Raw genomic sequence first — 24,302 nt, forward strand, 5'->3', positions numbered from 1 at the left:
CCTTTCTGGGGCAAAACTAGCCCCATTAGGTTACAGAAGTAAAATCTGGGCCTGACAGCTTGGGGCACGAAAGTGGACTAATCACCAGAGACACTTGACCACAGACAGCTCCATTCAATGTCAGTAATCAAAAAGAAGCCGGAAACAGGTGCCGACTGCTTCCACAAGTGTATACATTACAAGTGTTAAAAGAGGAGCTGGGCCCGAAAAGGCGACACCCAGGGTGCAAGACAAGAGGGCGAGACACTGGCAAACAATGACTTATTAAGAGGTGTGAAAAAAGAGATTCATCATCCCCTCACCCGTCCCACCAGCCTATAATACAACAGTTATCCCCCTAAAATCCCCTCGAAATAGAAGTCAAATTGCGATTATTCCCAGATCCTGGTCAGACAAAGACTGTATAGATTGTACATGACTACAACTCCCAGTAGAGGCCATCAGATGAGGGTTCTCATCTCCATACACACATCACTCACAGAAGTCAATGAAGCCTATAAGATCTGCTGTCCAATATTCCTAGGACACAAGATTTTAGAAAGTCACCTCCTTAGATCTAATGGTTTTTCGGGTGTTTTTGTCCATCTATAGTGATTTTTCAGGCATAGTCTAAAATGAGATTTCAAGGGTTAACTTCTTACTTTCCCTGCATGGGGCATCAGAACCGACTGCAATGACAGGGAACGATTCGGCTGTTAATACCCAGGAAAGTACCACCTGGTCTATACAGGTTAATTTCCAGCATTACATCATCTCCAGGATCAATGGCACAAATCTAGACCTAACCCCGCAACATTAAAGGGAATGTGTCGCCAGAATATGGCCTATTCTTTAAATCAGGTTTTTATGTTAAAGGGTTTGTCTGGGCTGTATGTATTTGATACCCCATCTACAGGATTGGTCAGCAATAGCAAATAGGGGTCCGACACCTGACTCCCCCACTGATCTGCTGTTTTTTACTCTGGTGTCAGCCGGATGTAAACACTCTGATCGGAGCTGCTGAGCACAATCCATTCTGTGCTTATATGCTGACGGAGCAAAAAAAATCATTTTGGGTGTCAGACCCCCACTAATTTGCTATTTATACTTGTGCCTGGACAACCCCTTTAAATATTTTTTTTTTTTACATTTTCCATATTACTATATCCATATCCAAGAGGATGCTGAAATCCTGCAGTTTTTCCTGACCACTGAGCCTCATAATAAGCTGATACCTTCTCAGCAGTCTCATTATCATTACAGGCACGATTACAATGATGGTATCACCTATATAGGGAGAATACAGGATCCACTATTCATAACAGACCATGTCACAGCTCACCTCCTCCTCCCAGTCCCTGCACAATGAGCTCTGCACAGGTAAAGAATGCCAACTGATTTCCCATAGAAGTCAATGAAAATCTCCAGACAACTGCTGTAAAGCAATGATGGTAAAAGCAGCTCAATGGCACGGTGGCCGCCCCCTTAACCCTGTACGAAACACCAAAATATATTATTTTCTTTAACACCAGGAGCCTTAAGATGCTCTTGTGCCACCTGTGGTCCTACAGCTGGAGTGAAATTGCAATTCCCAGCATGCCATGATTGACCGCTGCATAGTAGGAGTTGTAGTTTCACAACAGCTGGAGTTGCAGTCAAGTACAAGGAAAGTGACATCCTCAAGGGGAAGTAATCAACTCCTTAAGAGAGAGGACATGTGAGCCTGAGAAGTTATGGGTTAGCACCGGACCCCTGAACACACACGGTGCCCCGCTTTTTACTAGAATGAACTGGGCACCAATAAAAGGTCCTGGTAAATACTAGGAGGACGGGAACAACGGAGAAACCAAAAAATCTACAAAACCCCAATCATTAGGTTGTCCTGATTCTACTCCTCATGCTTTCTAAACCTCTGCTTGCTGTCAGTGAATGTGTCCATTCTTGTTTACCAGTCCCTGACTCGCTGCTGAGGATTTGTTACAATTGTATCCAGACTGTTTTCTATTAGTCAATCAACTCCGAGCTGATACATTTTACCTGCGCTGATACACTGTAACGAGGACAGGAGGGAGATTTGTGCTGTCTAGCTCCAAAAGATTGTGACGGCTGAATACAACTGCAGCAAAGCCTCAGCTGTGAGAAGTAATCAATCTGCATGAACACAATGCAAACAAGCAGAGATCTTGAAAATAGAACTAAAAACTAAATATATATATAAATTTAAAAAAAAAAGACAAACACAAGTAAAACTCATGGAGCTAAACTAAAGACTTGCACTTAGATCTTGGAGGTTCGCTTGTTCCAAAAAGAGGACAGAAGTGCTATGATGTTAGCTGGAGAGGTTTTTTTGGGGGGGTATGTGGTGCAATTTTAGGGTATTGATTCCAAAGTGTCAGCCGTATAGAAACAAAGAATAATATTGCAGTATATAAAAGCTATTAAAAATAATCACCCAGGAATCCTCACAGCTGTACGAGGCCGGCGATCGCACCCACAATCTATCACGTTTCACAAGTTCACGGACCCGTTACCCGATACGGGATCGGCTGCAGTTTTCCGATGCCCGCGCTCCATGCCGACACATTTATTTTTGTGTGTACAACTGGTACAACAACTTCTCGCTGTATTTCCAGCCCCGCACTTGTGTCACAGAAATAGTGTGACATCAGATCCACCACCTATTTCTGGATCCCGGAGCCGCAGAGACAAAGGGAACATTCTTCTCGGGGGTGAAATAACGTGACATCTCTCTTTTCAAGTTTAAATCCGTACAATTAAGAGTTTGGGGAAGGACAATCATCGCTCGGCGGCTTTATTTACTTTGTCAATTCACATTGTGACACCTATAATCCCGGCGTTCACTCGCTTTTCGGGAGACACTTGTAATGAATGGAAGGCATCTCGTTCTGGGGAAGGGGGGATCTAGGGTCACATGGGGCACGTGACGAACCTCAACTTGAGGCGAATTATATCATAATGGAAAAATTGTCAGGTCTCAGGACTAGGTGCTCAGCGTCTGTCGCGGAAGAGTCAGGAGACCCCCATAAGCATTAGATGACCAGTTGGTCCAGACTAATCCCCAGGTTCACTTGGACACTTGTCTTTTTAAGATAAAAAAAAAATGCTGATGCGACCAAGTGGAGATATTATTTGCACATAAAAAAAAAAAATTGGTAAAAATAATCATTTTGGCATAATTTACACTGTCACTCAGCTGTCCAAACTTTTGAGCCAAAAAAGTGTGTTGTAAGGGGACCCTAAGCCAAATGAAGGTCTTACCCTAGTGCACTGAGCCACTACAATGCCCAGCACTGTATGGCTGATCATCATCACCACCATCATCATGAAGGACGCGTCCCACGAGAAGGGACAATGTTATAAAGACAGTGCACCAGGTTCACACACAATGTCATTCAGAAGAATTGCCACATGTGGACTCACCCTCGGATGACAGGCCTTGTATGTTAATTCCTTTAGCTGCCAGGAAGCTCAGGCAGGCATCAATGTTCTCAATCTAAAGAAAATACAAAGTGACAGATTAAACACCATGATATGACAGCTGGATTCTCCCACTGATAGAGGAATGTGAGGCTTCAGAGATGAAATAAGGTGCTCAGTATCAATCTGTACTCTGTATACATGAACAATGCACAGTACCACTCCTCCTACCCCGTATATATGCACTGCACAGTACCACTCCTCCTACCCTGTATATATACACTGCACAGTACCACTCCTCCTACCCTGTATATACACTGCACAGTACCACTCCTCCTACCCTGTATATATACACTGCACAGTACCACTCCTCCTGTCCTGTATATATGCACTGCACAGTACCACTCCTCCTGTCCTGTATATACACTGCACAGTACCACTCCTCCTACCCTGTATATACACTGCACAGTACCACTCCTCCTACCCTGTATATATACACTGCACAGTACCACTCCTCCTGTCCTGTATATATACACTGCACAGTACCACTCCTCCTACCTTGTATATATACACTGCACAGTACCACTCCTCCTGTCCTGTATATATACACTGCACAGTACCACTCCTCCTGTCCTGTGTATATACACTGCACAGTACCACTCCTCCTGTCCTGTATATATGCACTGCACAGTACCACTCCTCCTGTCCTGTGTATATACACTGCACAGTACCACTCCTCCTGTCCTGTGTATATACACTGCACAGTACCACTCCTCCTACCTTGTATATATACACTGCACAGTACCACTCCTCCTGTCCTGTATATATACACTGCACAGTACCACTCCTCCTACCCTGTATATATACACTGCACAGTACCACTCCTCCTGTCCTGTATATATACACTGCACAGTACCACTCCTCCTGTCCTGTATATATACACTGCACAGTACCACTTCTCCTGTCCTGTATATACACTGCACAGTACCACTCCTCCTGTCCTGTATATATACACTGCACAGTACCACTCCTCCTGTCCTGTATATATACACTGCACAGTACCACTCCTCCTGTCCTGTATATATACACTGCAGGTCTTTTTTTTATTGATAGAATAAGTACAGTACATGACAGAACAATAATACATTACAGGACACCAAACATAAGAACAAAACAAGACGACAAATCACAGAAAATAAATCCCCCCAGGAATATATACATATACAAGAAATAACTATTATAAAACCCCCGGCCCAGCTTCATTCATACTACTATATACAATCCCACACAACGCTCACACCGTCCTATATACACATAAAACACCGTCCTATATACAAGATTATATACAATAAAACACTAAACCTAATATAACGTATATACAACCGGGAACTAACACTAACCTACTGGTCCCACTGCCTGACCTTACAGTCACACCCTTACCGCACCTCATTCACACCACAGAAAACCAAAAATAACAATATATACAATAGTGACATGAACAATTTTAAACCTTTTTTTTTTTTTTTATATATATATTTTTTTGTATATATATATATATATATATATATATATATATATATATATATATATATATATATATATATATATATATATATATATATATATATATATTTTTAAATTTTGTAATTTTTTAATACATATATAAAACACAGACCTACACTAACTATCCCGCCACCCCTGATCCAGCTCTGGCCACAAAGTTCAGGATTACTCCGAGCTAGGATCAGGCCCCAAAGTTTTTCCCCAGGCGGGGCCTGGACCAGGCCAGATCAGTCCTCTTATCACCGCTGATGAAGAACCCCCCCCAAATCCCCCACCCAACTTAACTAAAAACCCCTATTATACATTATATACAATATATACAGAACACAACCTACACACTCACCATCCAAGGCTCAAGTTCGATGCCGGCAAACCTTCTATTCAGGAGACAGAAATACAAAACAAAAATCTAGGGTGGAAAGACATCAGCCCACCACCAGGATATAGGAGTACTACCGGACTAAGGCACCCTGAAGGAAAAGCCCCTCCAGAGACGGGCCGCCCTCCGGGCACCCAGTCTTTCATACTCCAGAGAACGTACCTTCACCAGGTCACCTAGGATGTTCCTACTGACTTCATCTACATGGAGGATTTTACTCTGCGTCGAGACTAAAACTCGTGCGTTCCACGTGAAATACCTCACCACTGCGCTGACTATGAATAAAGTGTCTCGGTCCCTTCTCCCAAGGTCTCCGAACGCTCCATAGGCCCACCCGGCGTAGGACAGAGTAGCTAGCCGCGGCCAACCAATGGAAGCCCCCACCCTGTTGTACACCTCTGTATTAAAGGGACAATGAAGCAGGAAGTGCTCCATGCTTTCCAGCACATTAGCACAAGCCTCATGGGGGCAATTCCTGTCCTCGGAGCTCCTGAACTTCAAATTGTCCCTCACATACAGCTTACCATGGAAGCAGCGCCAAGTCAAGTCCCAGTACTTCTCGGGGATCCTGCTAGAATTTAACAAACTCAACCCAACCTCCAGATCCCGACTTGGGCAGTCTTTGAGGGCCAATGGACTCTGAAAATGAGAAAGCAAGACCCTCATATCGAGGAGTTTCCTCGGGAGGGACCTCACCTCCCACATTCCCAGACCCCACCGGCGGATCATTTTCAGAACCGGGGTAACATAAGCCGGGAGATGACCGTGTGGTGTGCGAAGATCCTTCAATCTTCCCCCTGTCTCCCATTCCTGGAAGAAAGGCTGAAACCATCCCTTGCAGGAGAATACCCACGGAGGAGCCCTCTCTTTCCAGAGGTTTGCCACGTTCACTTTCAAGAAGGTGTTCACTAGGAACACCACAGGGTTCACCATATTCAAACCCCCTAGTCTCCTCGTGCGGTAAGTGACCTCCCGCTTGACTAGGTTCAGTCTGTTCCCCCATAACATCTGGAAGAACAGACTGTAGACCCGTGTCCAGAGAGGCTCTGGCAAGACACAGACGCTGCCCAGGTAGATTAGCAAGGGGAGCAGGAAAGCTTTGCACAGGCCAACCCTTTCCCTCAGGGTCAAAGACCAACCCCTCCATTGATCCACTCTTTGGGCGACACCTTTGATTCTGCCTTCCCAGTTTTTCGTGGGGTAATCACCCTGGCCGAATTCGATGCCCAGGACTTTGGCATGTTCTTGGGGTTCGGGGAGGGTGTCCGGAAGATCAAACCCGGGATCTCCGCCTCCCAGCCAGAGACTCTCACACTTATCCTGGTTGACCTTGGACCCGGATGCCTCCGAGTAACGCTCCACTTCTGACATCACCACCACTGCCTCCTCTTGCGAAGAAACAAAGACGGTGACATCGTCCGCGTAGGCCACCACCCTCAGGATAGCCTCCGGCGCCGCCCCGCCCATCCGCACCCCCGCCAACGGTCCACAATCGATCCTTCTGAGGAAGGGATCGATCGCAAACGCGTAAAGCAAAGGGCTAAGAGGACAGCCCTGACGGACACCGGATCCTACCCCGAAAGGTCGTCCAATCCACCCATTCACCAGAGGGAAAGTCTCAGCCCCTGCATACAAGGTCTTAAGCCAGTCCACAAACCCTCCAGGCAGACCATACCTCAAAAGAGTGGACCAGAGGTACTCGTGGTTAACCCGATCAAAGGCTTTTGCCTGATTCAGGGTCAGCAAGAACCCCTTCCAGAGGCCCGCCCTGCCTTGCTCCACGGCCTCTCGGACACCTAGAACAGCACTAAAAGTGCTACGGCCAGGAACGCAACAGTGCTGAACCTCCGAAAGGAGCCGGGGTGCAAACTTCACCAGCCTGTTGAAAAGTATCTTAGCCAAAATCTTCCTGTCCACATTGAGAAGTGCTATGGGACGCCAGTTCTCAATGCGTGACGGATCCTTACCCTTTGACAAAATGATCAAAGCTGACCTCCTTAATGATCTCGGCAGAGTGCCCGAGGAGAGACACTCGTTAAACACCTGAGTCAAGAGGGGGACCAAAGAGTCCCTAAAGGTCCTAAAGAACTCGGATGTTAAGCCATCCGGACCTGGCGACTTTTTGGGCTTAAGCCCATCGATCGCCAGTCTCACTTCCTCTTCTTTGATCGCTTCTGCCAAATCGCCCAGCGAGAGGTCAGCCCCTGGCTCAGGAACGGATTCAGCCAGGAAAGCCGACATCCCGTCACGATCAAGCTCCCTCCTTCCCAAGAGGTGCGAGTAGTAGGAACTGACGACCTCCAAGATCCCTGATCTGGACCTTCTCAGGGACCCCGTACTGTCCACCAGCCCCGTCACTATCTTACTATTCACTGACATCTTACAGTTTCTGTAAGGGTCGGGCGAGCAGTACTTCCCGTAGTCCCTCTCGAAAACCAAAGATGCGTGCCTATCGTACTGACACCTCTTCAGCAAGGACTTCACTCTGGAGATCTCCTCGCGGCTACCTCCAGTCGAGACAAGATGCTCGAGTTTCCTCCTCAGGCTCTGATACAGGCGATCCCTGTTCAGGCTTCTGAGGTTCGAGAGCTGCCGGAAGAATCTCGCCACCCGATGTTTGAACATCTCCCACCACTCTGACTTAGTGTTACTTAGGCCCAGCAATGGTACCTGGCTCTGAAAGAATTCCTCAAAAGACCGTCTTACCGCTTCTTCCTCAAGGAGTGACGAATTCAGCTTCCAATAGCCTCTTCCCATCCGAGGAGTCTCTGTAACGTTCAGAGAAAACATAATCAAACAGTGATCGGAGAACTCCACCTCCACAACCGACAACGGTGAAGAGACGGCCTCCTCCTTCAAATAAAACCTGTCTAGCCTAGACCTGCACTGACTACCTCTAAAAAAGGTGAATCCCGTGTCGCCCAGGTTGTGCCGGATGTGGACATCCACCAGGCGAGCCTCACTCACTATCCTGTTTAACGCGACGCAGTCATAAGCCAGCCGGTCTCCGGAACCTCCTCTATCACAGGATCTCGTGACATTGTTTAAATCCCCTCCGAAGACCACCTGCCGACTCGAAAATAAAAAAGGTTTGATCTTCAGGAAGAGACATTTGCGGTCCCACTTGGACTGGGAACCATAGATGTTAATGAGCCGAAGCTCTTGTCCCCCCATGGAGACATCTAGGATCAAGCATCTCCCCATTTCTAATTCGATCACTCGTCTGCATTCAACCGCTGCGGTCTTAAAAAGGACCGCCACCCCGCTATACGGCTCGGCCGCAAGAGACCAGTAGGAGAGCCCATGCCTCCACTCCCGCCTTGCTTTATGCAAGGTTGATATATCGGTCAACCTGGTCTCCTGCAAAAACAAAATGTCGGCGTCAAGTTGGCCGAGAAAATGAAAGGCCGTGTACCTTGCCGCATCTGACTTTATGCTGCAAACATTAATAGTTGCCAGCGTCAACGGGGTGGGTGCCGCCATCATGATTGATTGAATTAGATAGCCTTTTTCTTCCCACCACTGACAGTCCCAACCTCTTCCTCCGATAATGACGGGTTTTTAGTGCGCTTAAGACAAACAGACTCGTTCATTCTCTCCTTACATACATTCTTGCCCTCGTCTGGTGGTCCTGGGTTAGCCGTCCCCCCAGAGGGCTTTGTATTTGCCCCCCAAGAGGAAGACCCAGCCATGTCCTGAGCCCCAACCACCTTGTCCGCAACCTCCGGCCCCGGGTCCCCACTTCCCCCCTCCAGAGGGAGGTCCTGGAGAGCCCCGAACCGGTTGGAGAGATCCACCAGAGGGGGGGCGGCTGAACCCTCCAATGGCGCTTGGATCACGGCCAGAGAGTCAGAGGGGTCGCACTCCAAAGAGGCAGCTCGAGACCTGGTCCCCCTCCTATCTCTGGCCGTTTTCCTGTTACCCTTTTTCTTTTTCTGTGACCACTCCCCCTCTCCCTCATCTAGACTGTCACCAGAAGAGGGTTCCTGGGAAGACGTGGCGTCCTCTCGCTCTTCCCTTTCAAGTCTCTTGACTTCCTCGCTCAATTCACTGGCTTTAGGATCCTCAGCTGCAAGTGAAGTACCTGGGTCAGAGTTTAGGGACATTACTCCCTGCGCCCTGTCCCCACGGCGCTTCTCCTGCCGCCTGATGGTGGATGGCGGCAGCTTGCTCCTCACCGGTTCCCTGCCTCCCCCGCCCCTACTGGTCCCTTCACCGGCAAGATTAGTTCCAGCTTTCGCCTGTCCCGCACTCGCCGCTTTCAGGACCGCATTGGCGAAGGAATGCGGACAGCGATTGAACGGGTGACCGAGGTCACCACACAAGTTACACCTAATGCTGCGACAGGCAGCAGCAAGATGACCGAGGTCCCCACACAGTGCGCATTTCTGGGTGGTACACTGCGCACTGAAGTGTGTGGGACTACCACACCTGTGACAGACCTTAGGCTGCCCCCGGTAGAAAATCAAGATCCTATCCCTCCCCAAAAAGGTTGAGGAGGGGATATGGGTAACAGTGTTTCCCGAAACCTTCAATCTCACCATGAAGGTCCAGGCCCCTGACCAGATACCATGGTTATCCAGATTCTTTTCGGGAATATTGGTGACCTCTCCGTATCGACTCACCCAGGTGGTAATGTCCATACAGGAAAGCGACTCGTTACTAGTCAAAACGGTCACTTTCCTGACTGAATCTTGGCGGGTTATTGCCAGGGGAAGAGACCATGCCATTCGGGGCGACTCCGAGCCAGCTCATGGCGAGACCAGAAAAGCTCAAGGCCCTCCGGTCTCACGAAGCTGACATCGAAGTAGGAGGTCCCGTAGGGATGGATCAAGGCAAAGATGTCATATGCCGCAAAGCCCATCCCCAGCAGGAGCTCAACCACCTTCGACCTATCAGGACAGGCATCCTTGCTTACCCACTGGAGACGGACTACGTTCCTACGGTTACTCCTCTGCCCCGTTGTCGGCAGAGACCAGACAGTCTCTGCCCCTCTATCTCGGAAGGCTGAAAGACCATGTCTCTCTATCCAGAAAGACAGATCAACCTCCCTCCCCTCTACAGTGATGGAGCTCTCCCCTCTCCTCAGGGCGTCCAGGAGCTGCTGTTGCAAGTCACCATCCCCAGGGCCACCAGACGAGGGCGCACTACTACCCCCAGCACTGACAGCTCCTGAATAGCTTTGGGCTGAAGCCCCCGCCAATGCTGGGGGGGCAGCGCCTACTCCCCCCCCCACCAACACCAGTGCTGCTCCTACCATTCACTCCAGTACTATTCACACCATTCGCAGGACCATTACTCCCACCATTCATTACACCACTACCCCCAACATTTGCTACACCACAACTCCCACCATTCCCACAACTCCCAGCATTCATTCCACCACTACCCCCACCATTTGCTGCATCATTCACTGCACCACTACCCCCACCATTTGCTGCATCATCATTCACTGTACCACTACTTCCACCATTCCTACTACTCTCACCATCTGCTCCACCATTACTCCCACCATCTGCTCCACCATTACTCCCATCATTCACTGCACCACTACTTCCATTCCCTTTACTTGTCACCCCATTACCTCTGCTGTTTTCTGCACCTTCCACAGTCACCTCCATTCCTTCCTCCCTTGTGTCTGGTGTCCCTGCACTCACACCTGCTGGGCCGGGGGAGGGGAGCACTCCCAGAGACTCCTTTCCCTGCAGCACCACACCCGTTTCCCTTTGGTTGCTGCTGGCTTTCTGCAGGTCGTCTGCTGGAGCGCCCCGCCCCTCTACTGCAGCATTTTGGTCCTTGTTCTGGCCAGACTGTTTTCTCGGCACCTCTGCCCGCCCTGCACCCACAGACTTTGGGGTCTTAGTGTCCTTTTTGGGCGCTGGGGCACACTGCCCCCCTGTCGCAGCAGTGTGCCCAGAGTTCTTTGCAGATGTGTTTTTCACATCCTTCCCTGCCCCCCCAGCCCCGGTGATAACCGGCTTAGCCGCAGAGGGCAGGGTGGGAAACTCCACAGAACTTCCTATGTCCGGCGCTGTGAGTACCTCCACAGCCTCGCCCCCTGCACTGTTCCCAGCACAGATGGCAGCATCGCCGGACGTCCTCCTCCTCTCCCCACCTTGCCTCTGCCTCGAGCCCACTGCAGAGCCCGTGCCTTTAGGTTTGGTGGGGTTTAAACAGAAGGTGGCAGGCGCAACATCAGACATTGGTACATACTTGTAACTCACCACCTCCTGTGCAGCTCCTCCGGTCTTCCTCTTCCTCCTCTTGGTCTCCTCCACTGGTTTGTCCTCACCGAAGGAAAACCACGTCAGGTCCACTGGAGACTCCAGCAGTCGGATCTCCCTCAGCAGTCCCCCTTCCTCCTCCTCCCCCGACACTCCAGCCTCTGCTGTGGGAGTCCTCTGCCCTGCAGGGAGACCACTTGAGCTCCGGCTCTGCCCCTCACTGGCTCCAGCAACTGAGACTCCAGTCACCTCTTCATCCTCCTCCTCCTCTTCACTAAGGACGCCGGTTGGCGGTTCTCCTGAGGTGTTTAACCCCTTCATTTCTGAGAACCGCCGCTGGTTCTTAAACCTCTCCAGGAAGGGACCTGCGCTTTTCTCAATCCCCTCCCGGAGGAGCACTAACCTGACCACCTCGTCTCTGAGGGCTTTAAACCTCTGGGAGGTCGCGGGTCTTTCCTTGTTGGACGCCCGGGTGTTCAGGATCCGGGCCTCCCTCAGCTCCTCTTTCAGCTGGGTTAGTGCTTTGCCGGCGTCCTCGTACTCTCGTAACGTGGCGACCACTCGGGAGGAGAAGGAACTTGTGGACTCGCTGGAGCTCATCTCACCCCAGGATCTTGCTGGGCTCTTGTTCCTGGGGCCTGGGGTGCCCCGGTCTCCCTCTCTGGGCGGGCGGTGAACAGTCTCGGGGTTGGAGCAGGTGGATGTACTCTTCCTCACCCTTCCCGATCTCCTCACTCCCTCCTGGGCCGGTTGTTGAGGCTCCTTCTCCCCCGCCGGCATAGACCGGGGGATAGGAGGCTGGGAAGCCATGCCGGCCTCCCAGTAGGCCTGCCCCTCCCTGGGGAGAAGAGAGGCAGACGACGATCCTCCTCCTGGAAGTGCTTGGGCTCAGGAGGCAGGTGCTACTCTCAGCACCACTCCTCCTGTCCTGTGTGTATACACTGCACAGTACCACTCCTCCTGTCCTGTATATATACACTGCACAGTACCACTCCTCCTACCCTGTATATATACACTGCACAGTACCACTCCTCCTGTCCTGTATATATACACTGCACAGTACCACTCCTCCTGTCCTGTATATACACTGCACAGTACCACTCCTCCTGTCCTGTGTATATACACTGCACAGTACCACTCCTCCTGTCCTGTATATATACACTGCACAGTACCACTCCTCCTGTCCTGTATATATACACTGCACAGTACCACTCCTCCTGTCCTGTATATATACACTGCAGAGTACCACATCTCCTGTCCTGTAAATATACACTGCACAGTACCACTCCTCCTGTCCTGTATATATACACTGCACAGTACCACTCCTCCTGTGTATATATACACTGCACAATACCACTCCTCCTGTCCTGTATATATACACTGCACAATACCACTCCTCCTACCCCGTATATATACACTGCACAGTACCACTCCTCCTACCCTGTATATATACACTGCACAGTACCACTCCTCCTACCCTGTATATATACACTGCACAGTACCACTCCTCCTACCCTGTATATATACACTGCACAGTACCACTCCTCCTCTCCTGTATATATACACTGCATAGTACCACTCCTCCTGTCCTGTATATATACACTGCACAGTACCGCTCCTCCTGTCCTGTATATATACACTGCACAGTACCACTTCTCCTGTCCTGTATACTGGGTGTAATTCTCAGTATATGTAGTATTCTGTATATGTACAGTACAGACCAAAAGTTTGGACACACCTTCTCATTTAAAGATTTTTCTGTATTTTCATGACTATGAAAATTGTACATTCACACTGAAGGCATCAAAACTATGAATTAACACATGTGGAATTATATACTTAACAAAAAAGTGTGAGACAACTGAAAATATGTCTTATATTCTAGGTTCTTCAAAGTAGCCTCCTTTTGCTTTGATGACTGCTTTGCACACTCTTGGTATTCTCTTGATGAGCTTCAAGAGGTAGTCACCGGAAATGGTCTTCCAACAATCTTGAAGGAGTTCCCAGAGATGCTTAGCACTTGTTGGCCCTTTTGCCTTCACTCTGAGGTCCAGCTCACCCCAAACCATCTCAATTGGGTTCAGGTCTGGTGACTGTGGAGGCCAGGTCATTTGGCGTAGCACCGCATCACTCTCCTTCTTGGTCAAATAGCCCTTACACAGCCTGGAGGTGTGTTTGGGGTCATTGTCCTGTTGAAAAATAAATGATGGTCCAACTAAACGCAAACCGGATGGAATAGCATGCCGCTGCAAGATGCTGTGGTAGCCATGCTGGTTCAGTATGCCTTCAATTTTGAATAAATCCCCAACAGTGTCACCAGCAAAGCACCCCCACACCATCACACCTGCTCCTCCATGCTTCACGGTGGAAACCAGACATGTAGAGTCCATCCGTTCACCTTTTCTGCGTCACACAAAGACATGGTGGTTGAAACCAAAGATCTCAAATTTTGACTCATCAGACCAAAGCACAGATTTCCACTGGTCTAATGTCCATTCCTTGTGTTCTTTAGCCCAAACAAGTCTCTTCTGCTTGTTGCCTGTCCTTAGCAGTGGTTTCCTAGCAGCTATTTTACCATGAAGGCCTGCTGCACAAAGTCTCCTCTTAACAGTTGTTGTAGAGATGTGTCTGCTGCTAGAACTCTGTGTGGCATTGACCTGGTCTCTAATCTGAGCTGCTGTTAACCTGCGATTTCTGAGGCTGGTGACTCAGATAAACTTATCCTCAGAAGCAGAGGAGACTCTTGGTCCTCTTTTCCTAGGGCGGTCCTCAAGTGAGCCAGTTTCTTTGTAGCGATTTATGGTTTTTGCAACTGCACTTGGGGACACTTTGAAAGTTTTCCCAATTTTTCGCATTGACTGACCTTCATTTCTTAAAGTAATGATGGCCACTCGTTTTTCTTTACTTAGCTGCTTTTTTCTTGCCATAATACAAATTCTAACAGTCTATTCAGGAGGACTATCAGCTGTGTATCCACCAGACTTCTGCACAACACAACTGATGGTCCCAACCCCATTTATAAGGCAAGAAATCCCACTTATTAAACCTGACTGGGCACACCTGTGAAGTGAAAACCATTTCCAGTGACTACCTCTTGAAGCTCATCAAGAGAATGCAAAGAGTGTGCAAAGCAGCCATCAAAGCAAAAGGTATCTACTTTGAAGAACCTAGAATATAAGACATATTTTCAGTTGTTTCACACTCTTTTGTTAAGTATATAATTCCACATGTGTTAATTCATAGTTTTGATGCCTTCAGTGTGAATGTACAATTTTCATAGTCATGAAAGTACAGAAAAATCTTTAAATGAGGTGTGTCCAAACTTTTGGTCTGTACTGTATATCTACACTGCTCAGATTTTATATACTTCTGGTCCCGTTCAGATTATGGTACAGACAGGTAGAAAGAAACTGGATTATTGCAAACATTGCAAGGTTACATTCAGAGTTACATGGTATTTCTTCCCACAGGGAATAACAGAAGTCACCGTTTAGCCCCAACCGTTCACACAAAGTGCCGTTAACCGCCCCGAGGGACGACGCAGTGATTAATATTCATGTTTCCCAGCAGATGCTGGCATGTACCTGGTGAGACGGTAGCTACGGGCAGGAGAAGACATTACCAGTGTACACAAGGCAAATGAGTAACAATGACAAGTATAACACAGAGCAGAGACAGTGTGAGTACAGCAGGATCGGGGGCTGAGGGGGGAGTTACAGTATTCGAGCCATGCGAGGACTGCAGGATTGGAACCGACTGTTGTGGCATGGAGCAGTCATGTCAGGGATTCATGGCATGCCACAAATTGTGTTATCACAGGGGGCTCCTCACTAAAATAGATCTCCCACAACTGTCCCCAGGAGAGGGCGGGAGGAATGCAAGACAAGTGTCAAACTGGAGAACTGACAAGGTGGCAACAAAACACAGGAAAAGTAACTTCTTCAAGAAAGAAGATGTAGAGCTGATTTTCTTACAATGTGTCTTTAAATGGGTTCCCCGGTTAAAACAAGCTATCATCGATCCGTAGGATAGCTAATAATGTATGGATTGATGGGAGAATGGCACTGATCAGCAGAACGGGGAACTTTTATCCCTGTTACAAAAGGAAGGAGCAGTTCAGATGTCCAAAAACAGCTGAGCGCAGCGCTCATCAATCCCATAGGGAATGAATGGAGCCCCATAGGGAACAAATAGAGCCCCATAGGGAATGAATTAATGCAGCCCCATAGGGAACGAATGAATGGAGCCCCATAGAGAATGAATGGAGCGCTGGGCACACATTGACACTGCAGCTTCATTCTAATGGGATAAAAGGTCCCCTGTTCTGCCAATTGGTGCAGGTCCCAGTGGTCAGACCCCCTCCGATCAGTAAGTGATTATCAATCCTTTGGATAGGAGATAAAGGGCTTGTCCGGTGAAAACAAGTTAACTTTAGAATTTCTCGCAGGACATTGCATTAAGGGTCACAATAAAATGGCACAAGGGATTCCAGATTCACTATCTTATGCTTTTGATTCATTTCATAGTAAAGCAAGTTCTTTGCACACGCCAATCTGCTAAGTGGAGAAAGCTCTTCATTCCAGCATAGTAGACATGTGTGATAATAAATCAATAAGGATACATACTTATAGTGTGACATTTCGACCCTTGACCCTTCCTGGGTCTTTATCCCAGGAGTCGCAGGTGGCCAATAGTTTTGTGGATATCCATGGACAGCACCGTTCCACTAAACCACTGGCCCACAGGACACTTGGGATAAGGGCCTGGAAAGGGTTGAAAAGTTGCACTGTCACCCTACACATGCATTCTTCTTGATTTTTGATCACGACTCATCTTTTCTAAAATAAAATAAAAAATCCCAACATTTTGTCTATACAATTCCTATAAAGACCTGTTGTAAGACACATAAAAATTATGTGGAGTTGGATCCTGCAGTTCTTCCTTTCATGTTTCTACTTCATCCTAACCTACCAAAAATAAGGTAGTAACAAAATGGGAACAGATGAAAAAAAGGGCGACAGCAGGATCAGACAACACTGACCTGTTTGTAGTCTGTTACCATGGAGACACAATGGTTCTACAGAAATCGTAAAAACAGAACAGTAGAGTATTTTTTTCTTTGTTAAAACTTATAACAAAGTTGCTTTAGGTGTCATTTTCAATGTGTTAATACATTTTTGCACCCACTAGCTCTGACTTTAATGGCTATGGACACCATGGCTGTGGAAGAACCATCAATGGTGACATTCAGGAACATTCTTATATTTTGGAAGCTATGGCCAAGTCTTCGGGTAGCTTGCTGAGATCTTATAGTCTGGTGACCGAAGCCTGTTAATTTTCAAGTGCACTAGGAGAAACTAGCTTGCTGCTGCTAGATTCAGGAGGTTGTGATTGTGCACCTGCCTGGAAATTCCCATATGATCCTATGCATATTAATAAGGGTTTTTTTGTTTGCTTTTTTAAACTCATTCACAAACAGAAAAAAAAAATTGGATGGGGATTCTATCTATTTTCAAGGCGTTCGCTTTGGACTTCTGCCACAAGAAGACACATCAGCGTGTATGCTATGTTCACACCACAGTTTTTGCATGCAGAAATCTACACATTCCACTGTTTGCAAAACTGATTGAATATGTGACAAGTCACTTATTAAAGCTGTTGTTTTCCGTCCGGTAGAGGAAAGCTGAGCCCCTCTGAATGACACCAATCTCTGTGCAGACCCCGGGCACGTCCAGATTGATCCAAACCAGAGCAGCTTCATCCAAAGCTGCAGAATGAATAGTTGAAAGTTGATGGTTTGCGTCATTTAATCTAGAGGAGAATCCTACTAAATAGTCAAAAATCAATGACTAAAAAGACACAGAATCCAGGAGCATCTCTATGAATTAACCCTATGTTACATTGATCATAGTCCCTATAGGTAGCTACAATTCTCCTCCTGACATCAACAATAGATTATTATGTGCAGCTACGTGCAGCGCTGGCAGCTGTCAATCATCAGCACTCACCATTTGTGACCTGTTCTTGGGGCAGCCATTGATGTCTTCAATCTTCTCATTTGCTGAAGAAAGAAAAACAAAAACCACAATGAAATCAGCAGCGAAGGGTCCAGAGAAGTACAGATCCGCAGTACAACCCAACGTGTGAATCACACACAGCCCTGCAGAGATGTGGGGGGGTTTCACAAGAGCCGGGCCCACCCTAGACAGCTGAAGAAAGGTCATCCAGGGAAGAGACAACTGTGCTTAGCTATGCAACCTCAGGAATCATCTGCTAATCCATCAGAGGAGACACCGGAGCTGTCAGTGTATCAGGCTGGAGTAACCTGAAGGGTGAAAAATGTGGGCAAGGTGCAAACACTTAAGCCCCCGTCTCACATAGCGATATCGCTACCGATATCGCTGCTGAGTCATGGTTTTGGTGACTCACCAGCGACCTTACCAGCGATGTTGCTATGTGTGACACTTTGCAGCGATCAGGCCCCTGCTGTGAGGTCGCTGATCGTTGCAAAGTGTCCTGGACCATTTTTTGGTCGTTGGCCTCCCGCTGGCCAGCACACATCGCTGTGTGTGACCAGCGGGACCAACGATCTGGCTGGTAACTATGGTAAACATCGGGTTACTAGGGGCACGCGCGCACTTAGTAACCCGCTGTTTACCATGGATACCACTCTGCTACGGTGCGCGGAGGCTCCCGCGCACCGTAGCAGAGTGGTATCCATGGTAAACAGCGGGTTACTAGGGGCACACGCGCACTTAGTAACCCGATGTTTACCATAGTTACCAGCCTGCTCCTGCTTGCAGCAGGCTGGTAACGGGAGCAGGACATCGTGGAACGATTCTTTCCACGATATCGCTGCTCCCCTGATCGCTGGTGAGCCTGCCTGTTTCACAGCTCACCAGCGATGTATTAGCGATGCAGCAACGATCCCTGACAGGTCGTATCGTTGTCGGGATCGCTGCTGCATCGCTTAGTGTGACGGGGCCCTAACAGCCCAGACGTTCGGGAAGTGCTCATTCACATAAGGCCCTGTCCCCAGAAGCTTACTATTAAATCCCCCATGTCACTGAAAGTTAGTGCTGCAGATCAGCTAGTATTCTCTTCAATAGGAGCAGACATGCAGTACCCCAGAGCGGCCACTAAGCTGTGCTCCATTCACATTCCGCCGCTACCGGAGGGCATAACAGCTGATCGGAGGGGGGTGCTGGTTATTAAGACCTCACAGATCTATCCTAAGGATGGGTCCTTAATATAAAAGTAGTGAGCAGCCCCTTTAAATATGTATGGCAAGTTAAAATACCTACAATGCCAAATAAAAACTAAGCTATATGTATAGCAGTGTTTTTTACAAATGAGATGGTGCCTTTATTTTAAAACAATTTGTACATGAATTTCGGCAGAGGTAAAAAAGCTTATGAGAAAAATGTTAGAAACATTGTTAAACCACGCATTCTGGAAAAAAAAGTTACCAAAATAACACAAAACAAGAAGCAAAACTGCTGAACTCCACATTCTCAGCAGTCCCATAGAGCAGTGGTGCGCATGATCTATTTTGATGGAGCAAGTCAGAGCTAGATCATGGGGGTCCCAGAGATCAGATACCCACTGATCCATAAAATCATTACTAATCCCACTTTAAAAACCGTTTTCTATATATGGAAGTACTTACATACACTTTGGAGTGCACAGACACGCCCCAGTGCACCTTCAGCCTGATTTGCATACGGCTTTTACACTAGATTTCTCATGACTGGCACATCAGATCTCTTTATTACAAGCACACACACAGACATAGCACTGGTCCATATGTAAAACGTGCTGACAAACCATCAATGAGGTCTCATAAAGGTGGAGACAAATTGTGCAGAAAATTGACCATGAAGCGATGAAAATGTTGAGGAGACCGTGAAAGAGGGACACTGACGGCTCATCTGTATAGATGTTTCGCTGTCAGTGGCCTGATAAACAGATCAATTTGTAACAATGCAGTCTCTAGAGATCTAGGGAGGGCATAATGTGATTTGTAGTTCCCCAGCCATAGACAATAAGAGAAAAGTCTGGAAAATATATAAGTATCCTGTGCTTCTGCATGTGTTGAATTCAGCATCTCGCATGGATGGATGCACGGTCCCACGCCTTAGTCTTACGGTCCATTGCTTATAATCCCGGGATGGGTTGTGGTTTACACAGAATATTTTACAGTATCGTCCTCCTGACAACCTCCCAAGTAGATCAGATGACACTGTCCCCGCACACTTCACAGCCGGGTGTGATCCTACACCACACAGAGCCGTCCGCAAACAGAGGGATACAAGATCCCAGTGTGGGGGACAAGTCAAAACGGAGCTGGAATGCCGGTATAGTGTTCATAACACTGGAAGAAACCTGCACAGCCCCGACCAAGACGTCTGAGGAGCGAGAGGAGAACAAGCTGTGCAAACCGAAACACCCCCTTATGAGTGAGGTTACGTGCTAATATGGAGGGTTTCCAGAAGGCGCACCACACCGCTTTACGATTTGTGTCCAGAACTGCAGCTTGACTAATAAAGCGAATAAAACTCAGCTGCAATACCAGACATGACCATGAACAGGTGTGGCGCTGTTTTCATAGAATGAAGCCATGTTTTTTGAATTTTGAATCAGCTCTTTATCTATCCGTGCTGTCACAACCTACTAATGGGAAGTTGCCATTTCCACACAGTTGCTGGCTTTATACACAATTTTTTTTCTGAACATTTATTTCCTGATTTTGCAGGTGTGTTTTTCTAGCAATTTTTTATGTGACCAGGTACATTTAAGTCTATAGTTCAATATAAGACACCCTGCATACAATGTGTTTTTTGTCATTTTTTAGGGTCAGCGGTAGAGATGAGTGATCCGATTCCCAGGACCAACAACCAGGTCAGTTGTCCGTGGCTGCCGGGCAGGTGCCCGGCAAACTGCTCCCTACCTGCCGACATCCCGGGGCCTCTTCTGATTTGCAGGCCTAGCTGCCGGCATCCCGGGGCCTCTTCTGATTTGCAGGCCTAGCTGCCGACATCCCGGGGCCTCCTCTGATTTGCAGGCCTAGCTGCCGACATCCCGGGGCCTCCTCTGATTTGCAGGCCTAGCTGCCGACATCCCGGGGCCTCCTCTGATTTGCAGGCCTAGCTGCCGACATCCCGGGGCCTCCTCTGATTTGCAGGCCTAGCTGCCGACATCCCGGGGCCTCCTCTGATTTGCAGGCCTAGCTGCCGACATCCCGGGGCCTCCTCTGATTTGCAGGCCTAGCTGCCGACATCCCGGGGCCTCCTCTGATTTGCAGGCCTAGCTGCCGACATCCCGGGGCCTCCTCTGATTTGCAGGCCTAGCTGCCGACATCCCGGGGCCTCCTCTGATTTGCAGGCCTAGCTGCCGACATCCCGGGGCCTCCTCTGATTTGCAGGCCTAGCTGCCGACATCCCGGGGCCTTCTCTGATTTGCAGGCCTAGCTGCCGACATCCCGGGGCCTCCTCTGATTTGCAGGCCTAGCTGCCGACATCCCGGGGCCTCCTCTGATTTGCAGGCCTAGCTGCCGACATCCCGGGGCCTCCTCTGATTTGCAGGCCTAGCTGCCGACATCCCGGGGCCTCCTCTGATTTGCAGGCCTAGCTGCAGACATCCCGGGGCCTCCTCTGATTTGCAGGCCTAGCTGCCGACATCCCGGGGCCTCCTCTGATTTGCAGGCCTAGCTGCCGACATCCCGGGGCCTCTTCTGATTTGCAGGCCTAGCTGCCGGCATCCCGGGGCCTCTTCTGATTTGTAGGCCTAGCTGCCGGCATCCCAGAGCCTCTTCTGATTTGTAGGCCTAGCTGCCGGCATCCCGGGGCCTCTTCTGATTTGTAGGCCTAGCTGCCGGCATCCCGGGACCTCTTCTGATTTGCAGGCCTAGCTGCCGGCATCCCGGGGCCTCTTCTGATTTGCAGGCCTAGCTGCCGGCATCCCGGGGCCTCTTCTGATTTGTAGGCCTAGCTGCCGGCATCCCAGAGCCTCTTCTGATTTGTAGGCCTAGCTGCCGGCATCCCGGGGCCTCTTCTGATTTGTAGGCCTAGCTGCCGGCATCCTAGGGCCTCTTCTGATTTGCAGGCCTAGCTGCCGGCATCCCGGGGCCTCTTCTGATTTGCAGGCCTAGCTGCCGGCATCCCGGGGCCTCTTCTGATTTGTAGGCCTAGCTGCCGGCATCCCGGGGCCTCTTCTGATTTGTAGGCCTAGCTGCCGGCATCCCAGAGCCTCTTCTGATTTGTAGGCCTCGCTGCCGGCATCCCGGAGCCTCTTCTGATTTGTAGGCCTAGCTGCCGGCATCCCGGGGCCTCTTCTGATTTGTAGGCCTAGCTGCCGGCATCCCGGGGCCTCTTCTGATTTGTAGGCCTAGCTGTCGGCATCCCGGGGCCTCTTCTGATTTGTAGGCCTAGCTGCCGGCATCCCGGGGCCTCTTCTGATTTGTAGGCCTAGCTGCCGGCATCCCGGGGCCTCTTCTGATTTGTAGGCCTCGCTGCCGGCATCCCGGGGCCTCTTCTGATTTGTAGGCCTAGCTGCCGGCATCCCGGGGCCTCTTCTGATTTGTAGGCCTAGCTGCCGGCATCCCGGGGCCTCTTCTGATTTGTAGGCCTAGCTGCCGGCATCCCGGGGCCTCTTCTGATTTGTAGGCCTGGTGCGACACCATCATTATGACATTGTGTCGGGCCTACTGATCAAAAAAGAGGAGATGGGGCGCTAGCAGGTAGGAGATATGGCTCCAGTTCGGCAGACACGGAATAATGATGTGGTCACTGATCTTTTTTTTTTTTAAAGCAGTGTGAAGTATGGATTTTTTTCCCCCATAAGTTTCCCTACAGGACTTCAAAAACTCCCTTAAAAAATGCATTGATACAACTGTAAATTAAAAAAGCCACCAAAAGGCTTGTAAAAAAAAAAAAAAAACTATGAAAAACTCTTATTTATGGTCAGGGGGAAAAAAAAAGCAACAGCAGTGTGCAGGTCAGACACCCATCTTGTAAGTGTAGGAAGCCTTAGTAAATGGGGAAGTTCTCCATCCCCACACGTACCCCAGAGGTATATGACAGCCCCCCTGACACACCAAGGACCGATGTCACTCACCCACAACTTGGATGATGTCCGCCAGCAACACTCCATCCGTCACATCTTGCTGCAGATCTTTAATCAGACGCTTGTGCCCAGATTTTGCCAGGTAGTGGTTTGCCCAATCTGTGTAAATCTGTAAGAAGAGAGAAACACTTGAGTGAGGCTCTGACTGCGTTTCCCCCGATTGTGCAGACAGGACCCAGAAGAGTGCGGGGCCATTAACATTCAGCAGTGGTTTCTAATCTACATTCACTCTCCAATACCGAGTGCTTTTCTTCTCTGGAGCTCGCCGACATCACAGCTCTGGATGAGCGCGGCTCCACCATCCTCAGCCCGCGGGGACAGGCCTCATCTGCCTGCAGGACATTGTTGGGGAGATTAGCAGCTCCGTATAGTGCCAACGTGTTTGTTTTCAAACTCCCCAATCACCACATCGGCCGCTGCTGTGACCCCACACGCTGAGCCCCCCCACACTGATCCCACAGCACAAAGCCTGGCTGCTCCTGCCAGCAACTGCCCATCCACCAGCAGGTACAGGAAGCATGGCCGGGCCTGGCCATTGACAGTGGGGTTACTGCCACCTTACCTATGTGACGTGGTCCTTTATGGTAACATTTAGTACCCCCATCATGACAGTGCACACTCTGCTCGGCTAAGAATGCATAGTAATCCCTATGAAGCTGCAATAGGGGGCCTTACATTCTCCTAGACGTCAGGAGACATTTCTGGTGTCCTCAGGAAGCTTCATATTGCCTTAATATTACGTGCAGGTCCTATAAAAGCTTGTGGGGGCCGCACCAGGAATGTGCTAAGGTCCGGCCATCCTTTTCTACAGTCACTGACTGTGCAAATATTTACCCACTAAACACAATTACACTCTGAGGGCGGTAAAGGGACAGTTTATGGCAGCGTAAAACTGCCTGTAAATGGGACGGTGACGCAGCCGCTGTACACACAACGCGCATCGAAGACCACCATTACTGGAGCGGAGGCGGAGGGAAAACCCACCGTGTACCCGGCCTGCAACACAATATACAGTGCCTGAGTCTGAGTATACAGTACAGATATATATCAGAAGCCTCCATACTATACCCGTGCCTGCTGCTACAGGTGACAGCCTCCCCTCCTGAAATACTCTGTGCTGCTGAGACACTATGCAAACCTCAACTACAAGTCTGATCTCCCATTTTATTTTATACTCTTCACATGAAAGTGATGATTGTGTAAGTCTTTTCCTCAACACATCCCGCTCTCCTGAAATACTCTGTGCTGCTAATGAACCTGCTCCTGTGATCGTTGGGCCCCGATCTCTTACTCGTCTCTAGTCACATGCCACATCACCTGCCGCCATGCCATTACCAACATCATAACATGAGTGGGCAGCTCACTACCCTCCATGCTCTTCTCCTGAAATACTCTGCACTGCTGATGAACTGCTCCTTTGATCATTTGGCCCTGATCTCCTATCCAACTCATGTCAACATAATGTGCCGCCATGTTCTTCCCAACAACAGCTCACTGGCTTCCATGCTCTTCTCCTGAAATACTCTGTGCTGCTAGTAAATATGCCATTTAGATCATTCATCTCTAGTCACATCATACCACCATCACATGCCGCC

General features: G+C 49.0%; 1 protein-coding gene across 13 annotated transcripts in view; it reads right to left on the reverse strand.

Annotated features, from left to right (window-relative positions):
- The window catches only part of NAV2 (neuron navigator 2), a 220,100-nt gene that overhangs the window by 138,013 nt on the left and 57,785 nt on the right, over nucleotides 1-24,302 (reverse strand). For 12 of the 13 annotated variants that reach the window (XM_073658244.1, XM_073658235.1, XM_073658234.1 and 9 more), the window contains exons 2-4: nucleotides 22,699-22,816; nucleotides 17,592-17,644; nucleotides 3,421-3,493 (exon numbers count right to left, since the gene is read on the reverse strand). In XM_073658244.1, the coding sequence (XP_073514345.1) occupies nucleotides 3,421-3,493; nucleotides 17,592-17,644; nucleotides 22,699-22,816 (244 nt within the window). Of the gene's footprint in view, nucleotides 1-3,420; nucleotides 3,494-8,065; nucleotides 8,128-17,591; nucleotides 17,645-22,698; nucleotides 22,817-24,302 lie in introns of those variants that run through there. The other variant, XM_073658242.1, reaches the window with a different exon arrangement.

The sequence above is a fragment of the Phyllobates terribilis genome, unplaced genomic scaffold (genome assembly GCF_046119375.1).
Source record: "Phyllobates terribilis strain yellow unplaced genomic scaffold, ASM4611937v1 Scaffold_13__5_contigs__length_258822181, whole genome shotgun sequence".
Taxonomy (NCBI): Eukaryota; Metazoa; Chordata; class Amphibia; order Anura; family Dendrobatidae; genus Phyllobates; species Phyllobates terribilis.